The sequence below is a fragment of the Photinus pyralis genome, unplaced genomic scaffold (genome assembly GCF_008802855.1).
Source record: "Photinus pyralis isolate 1611_PpyrPB1 unplaced genomic scaffold, Ppyr1.3 Ppyr1.4_LG7, whole genome shotgun sequence".
NCBI classification, from domain to species: Eukaryota; Metazoa; Arthropoda; class Insecta; order Coleoptera; family Lampyridae; genus Photinus; species Photinus pyralis.
Window position 1 is genome coordinate 42625521 of NW_022170738.1, and position 5190 is coordinate 42630710.

General features: G+C 36.5%; 1 protein-coding gene across 3 annotated transcripts; it reads left to right on the plus strand.

Moving 5' to 3' along the window:
• The first annotated feature begins 311 nt into the window (after positions 1-311).
• Positions 312-3498, plus strand: LOC116175863 (protein mothers against dpp). 3 transcript variants are annotated; one of them, XM_031494208.1, is made up of 3 exons: positions 312-471; positions 766-1471; positions 2806-3498. In XM_031494208.1, exons 2-3 carry the CDS (start codon positions 772-774, stop codon positions 3486-3488), a joined length of 1383 nt encoding a protein of 460 aa, XP_031350068.1. In that variant the 5' UTR covers positions 312-471; positions 766-771; the 3' UTR covers positions 3489-3498. The 3 variants fall into 3 exon arrangements, with proteins under 3 accessions (XP_031350068.1, XP_031350069.1, XP_031350067.1); XM_031494209.1 differs by having other exon boundaries at positions 315-463; XM_031494207.1 differs by lacking the exon at positions 312-471 and adding an exon at positions 514-691.
• Positions 3499-5190: the final 1692 nt, after the last annotated feature.

Sequence of the window (5190 nt, forward strand, 5' to 3'; positions counted from 1 at the left end):
AATTTAATAACGCGATAAAATTATGAAATTGTTGTAATTTCCGCATTCCTCAGCCATCAAAGGTATAATAAATATTTTCACTGGCGACTTGAGGAGGATGCGATTATTTTCTTTAAACGAGTTTCTGCATATGCGAGCGCTTCAATCCAGGAAGTTGGTGCTAATAATGATTAATGCAATAACAAAAATTAGCATTTTCCCGCGGGTACAAGATAACACACTTTCCGCAACTCACGCTCATTTAAAATTTCAAATATATTGTTTATGTCGTTTAAATTTACCGCCCCCTACGCAACGCCCTCTTCAGTCAAATTGGTGTAAAAATGTTTACGCTTGCTTTATGTATGGCGTCGATTAATGAACCCATTTGACCAAAGTGAATGTTTACAGTCGTTTTTATTATGATATTGTAATAAATAAGGTGTGGTTATTGTTGATATTAAATTTTGTTAGTTACGTAAAGGTGAGCAGGTGAGTTTAATGGTAAATAGACGTAAAGTGCGTTAAGTGCATATCTGTAACTGGTTTTTCTTTATTTTTATTTTGCATTATTGCCATAAGTTTATTGCACTTTGATTGAATCTGGTTGTGCGTTTTAACTTCCTATTACTACTTTAACAGCTAAAACGTGCAGATCTATTTTATCATGTTTATGAATGAGTACAGCTGGACCCATGAAATATCAATAAGTGTGAGTCATTACCTCTACTACTGAATCATTTCAAGGGCTTGCACTTAAAACTGCTAATAAATTTCGTTTTTTAGCGCATCATGGAGACAGACGAAGCCGAATCTTCGAGTAGTGGACCCATGTCGACGCTTAATAGCCTTTTTTCGTTCACCAGTCCCGCCGTTAAGAAACTCTTGGGATGGAAGCAGGGGGACGAAGAAGAGAAGTGGGCCGAAAAGGCGGTGGATAGTCTGGTAAAAAAACTGAAGAAACGAAAGGGCGCAATTGAAGAGCTAGAACGGGCACTCTCCTGCCCCGGCACGCCGAGCAAATGTGTTACAATTCCGAGAAGTTTGGACGGACGGCTGCAGGTCTCACACCGAAAAGGTCTCCCTCATGTCATCTACTGTCGTGTGTGGCGATGGCCGGATTTACAAAGTCACCACGAGCTGAAACCCTTAGAACACTGTCAGTTCCCGTTCTCAGCGAAACAGAAGGAGGTCTGCATCAACCCGTACCATTACAAACGTGTCGAGAGTCCCGTGCTGCCGCCCGTGCTCGTGCCTAGGCATAATGATTTCGTGCCCGGACACTCGTTACTGCCCTTCCAGCAACTTGTCGAGCCGAACATGCCTTCGAACGTGAGCTACTCCGCGAACGGTTTTCCCGGGAACAGTTTGAGTCCGGGTTCTCCACTGTCGAGTGTGGGAAGTCCGGGTAGCGTGACCTCCTCCAATCCTCAGTCTCCGTACGCCAATTTAGCTGAAACTCCGCCGCCGGCATATAGCCCAACCGACGAAGGTAATATGAACAATTAATAACATTTTGAAGGGGGTTTGTCCACTTACAAGGTTTGATTTCTCATTTGAACTCCGAAATCAAGTCGGCAACTTGAGGAACGTTTCGTTAGTAAAATGTGTACACCAAAATGCCAGAAAAATTTAAACAATGACAAATGAACGCAGATCCAGATTAACGCTCCCATATACTGGGTGCATTTGCCTTTTTCTGTAGCTTAATTTTCGATTATTAAATGAGACATCCAGTATTTTTTTGTTAATTTCGATACAAAATGACATTTTGAGTATAATTACACCCCACTTTTGCCAGATGGTCAATTTTTTGCATCTTTTATTCTTCAATCTAGAGTGCTTTGGGCCATTTATAGTGGTTGATTCGTGGTCAAGTAAAGTATGAAAACTACTTTTTTGTGTTTTTGCGTGTACACACCATAACAGACAATTTTAAAGTTTCTGAAAACATAATTTTTACTTTCACTCAATTCTTAAAAAAGAGGATTTTTGTACGAATATTTTGACGCTTTAAATCGTTTTAAATGGTTCAAGGTAAAAAATTGACAATCTTTCAAAAAGTGGCAAGTGGGGTATCATTGTACTCAGAATGTCATTTTGTATCGAAATAAATAACAAAAATACAGGGTGTTCAATATTTCAGAATCTAAAGTACCTATTTGGTTCAATTCAAGATACGGTAAAAAAATGAAATGGCGATAATATTAGTAATATGGCACTTTTTTTTTGCTGCTAATTAGTTGTGGAAATAAAAATTTTTGCCGCGCTTTTGCTTTTTTTTAAAAAGAAATCAACTTAGTGAGGAACCACCAGAAAAAAATAATGAAATAATATTTGAAATCCCGCCCTATATCGTCTTTTACACAAAAAAAACATGTGCTCAATTCTCAAAGGTAACTGAGATGTAGCCAATTAATGCATACACTGATTTTTAAATGTGTATAGTGTGACCCCAAAAAATTTGGATCACAGTTGCTGAGATTTGACCCAATGTTGGTATTTTTCAATGCAACACCCTGTATATATTAACGTCAATTGATTTTTCCTGATTACATTAATGTATGTAATGAAAACCTTATTTTTGTACTGTTTTTAAATAGCAGGCCATGGATTCATGAAGATTTTATTTTGTTTATTGTATCCATGGTAACTAAGGCAACCGATACCAATCAATGGCTAATGGTGGAAACAAGGCACTTCAAAAATTTGAATACGATATATAAGAATATTTGCAGAACATTCTCAGAATATTCCCATCACTAGAATATTTTGAGAATGCTCCATCACTAGTATGATAATGATAGTGATAACAAAACATTGCAGGTAACGCAAATGGTAACAACAACAGCCAGCACGCGGAGTCTCCACAGTCGTCGCTAAACGATGTACAGTCGGTGGCATACCAAGAGCAACCATTTTGGGCGTCGATAGCGTATTACGAATTGAATTGTCGAGTCGGTGAAGTTTTCCACTGTCACAGTACGTCAGTGATCGTCGACGGTTTCACAAACCCTAGTAACAATAGTGATCGGTTTTGTTTAGGGCAGTTAAGCAACGTTAACAGGAATTCTACAATAGAAAATACTCGGCGACATATCGGGAAGGGAGTGCATCTGTATTACGTTAATGGCGAGGTATACGCGGAATGCCTATCGGACTCGGCCATATTTGTACAGTCGCGAAATTGCAACCACCATCACGGCTTTCATCCGTCGACGGTTTGTAAAATACCCGCCGGTTGTTCTCTGAGAATTTTCAATAACGCCGAATTCGCGCAGTTACTCTCTCAATGTGTCAATCACGGTTTCGAGGCGGTTTACGAATTGACAAAGATGTGCACGATTCGTATGAGTTTCGTTAAGGGGTGGGGTGCCGAGTACCATCGGCAGGACGTCACCAGCACGCCATGTTGGATTGAGGTACATTTACATGGACCTTTGCAGTGGCTGGACAAAGTTTTAACTCAAATGGGAGCACCGCATAATGCAATCAGTTCTGTTTCGTAAATACACAGAACATAAGCCTACTTAATTTGCAATTAATCGAAGACATAAAATATTTTATTTGTCGAGAATTTGTGTTATTACTTTTATTAACTTGGATAAAGTTTTTTTATGTTACTAAATGCAATATTTATTTTTAAGCATTACACACATCGGCCACATTTTGAAAAGATACCCTGTATAAATTTTACAACTTCTAAAAACAAAATTTCTAATATACTACTCAAATTAAAAGATTCTTATTTGAGTAGAATGAAAATATACTGGGTGTACTTTGATCACATCATCAAAATTTATGGCCAGAAATAGTTAACTGCTTCTAATGACAGAGCGAAGGGGGGGGGGGGCAGATTAAGATGCTTTATTTTGTACTGCAGCAATTAAACTTTTGTTATTAATAAATCGTCAGTTTGCGGGTTTATGCAATCTACTTGAAGGCCTTTTGACCTTAATTTAATTGTTCCATGAAGAGTGCATTGTTTTTATACTGTCTATACGAATAGTGGCAACATTATTCGAAGCACCAAATGGATCAACATTGTTTTTGTCATGTTGAAAAATTTTTACTTTTTATGTTAAAATTGTTACCGAAACGTGTGAAAGTTAGAATTAGTGTAAAAAGTATGTGTATTTATATCTTTGTGCGTTAAGGAAATTGCCTTAAAGAAAAAAAATCAACTGATGTTTATGGACTGCTTCATTGAATAAGTCTTGTTCTACAAATGATCAGTTGGTTTTTTGCTTTTATGTTTGTGATTAAATTGTGCATTATTTTATTAAGCGTAAGGAATTATAGATATAGATATTTTTGAATTCACTTAGAATTAAAATAGGCTGTTGAAAATGACGTAACAATTTTTAACCGCGACCTTTATGTGTAATTTACAAATAGGTTTATGGAAGTTGATCTCGATACCTGTATATATTTTTAAAAGTTAGCAAGTTGATGTTACATATTTTCCATGTCGCTTGTTACCGATATTTAGTTTGCTATTGTGTAGGTCTAAATCACTACTAACCTGAACGAATAACAATCCATTTATAAAATTTGCCTTAACATTAACGAAAAATGAAACCAAATCCGTTCATTATTAAGCATGCCTTTTGGTGGGCCTTAATTTATAATAGACATGTGTTCATTTTACTTTTGGAACATGAATTTCAAAATGTGATAAATAATATACTATGAGCTTTTCATATACTACTTAATTAACAGGGTGGGCCATTAGTGTGTGCGTGGAAATTTGTCTGGGCATGGTAAGGGACTCTTAAGGCTACAACTTAAAAATATTTTCAACGAAATTGCAACTTGTTTAACAGGGCGATTTATATCAAAGTGGTATTTTTTAAATAGAACTCCCGTATATTATTGCATATTTCGAATCCTTGGTCAATTTAAAAAAATGCAACTTTGATATAAATCATCCTGTACAACAATTGCAATTTCATTGAAAATATTTTATTGTTCTCGCCCTTTACCATGCCACGACAATGAATTTTAAATATGTGTAATAATAAAACCACAATCTTCCACCCACACACTGGCCCACCCTATATTTCTAATAAGCAGCCTTGTATGTAAGATGAGTCTCTATCTGTCACTTCAGTATAAATATTGTAATTAGATAACAAGGTTTGTTGTCAATTTCGATGGGCCTTAGGAACGTTTTGCCTGTCAATTTTGTTATTGAAAAATTGGTAGCTG

Bases quoted from the DNA above. Each gene is read 5' to 3' on its own strand.
- LOC116175863 (XM_031494207.1), top strand. From the start codon at position 647: ATGTTTATGAATGAGTACAGCTGGACCCATGAAATATCAATAAGT. The intron at 692-765 runs GTGAGTCATTAC...TTCGTTTTTTAG, and splicing joins CCCATGAAATATCAATAAGT to CGCATCATGGAGACAGACGA. The intron at 1,472-2,805 runs GTAATATGAACA...AAAACATTGCAG, and splicing joins ATATAGCCCAACCGACGAAG to GTAACGCAAATGGTAACAAC.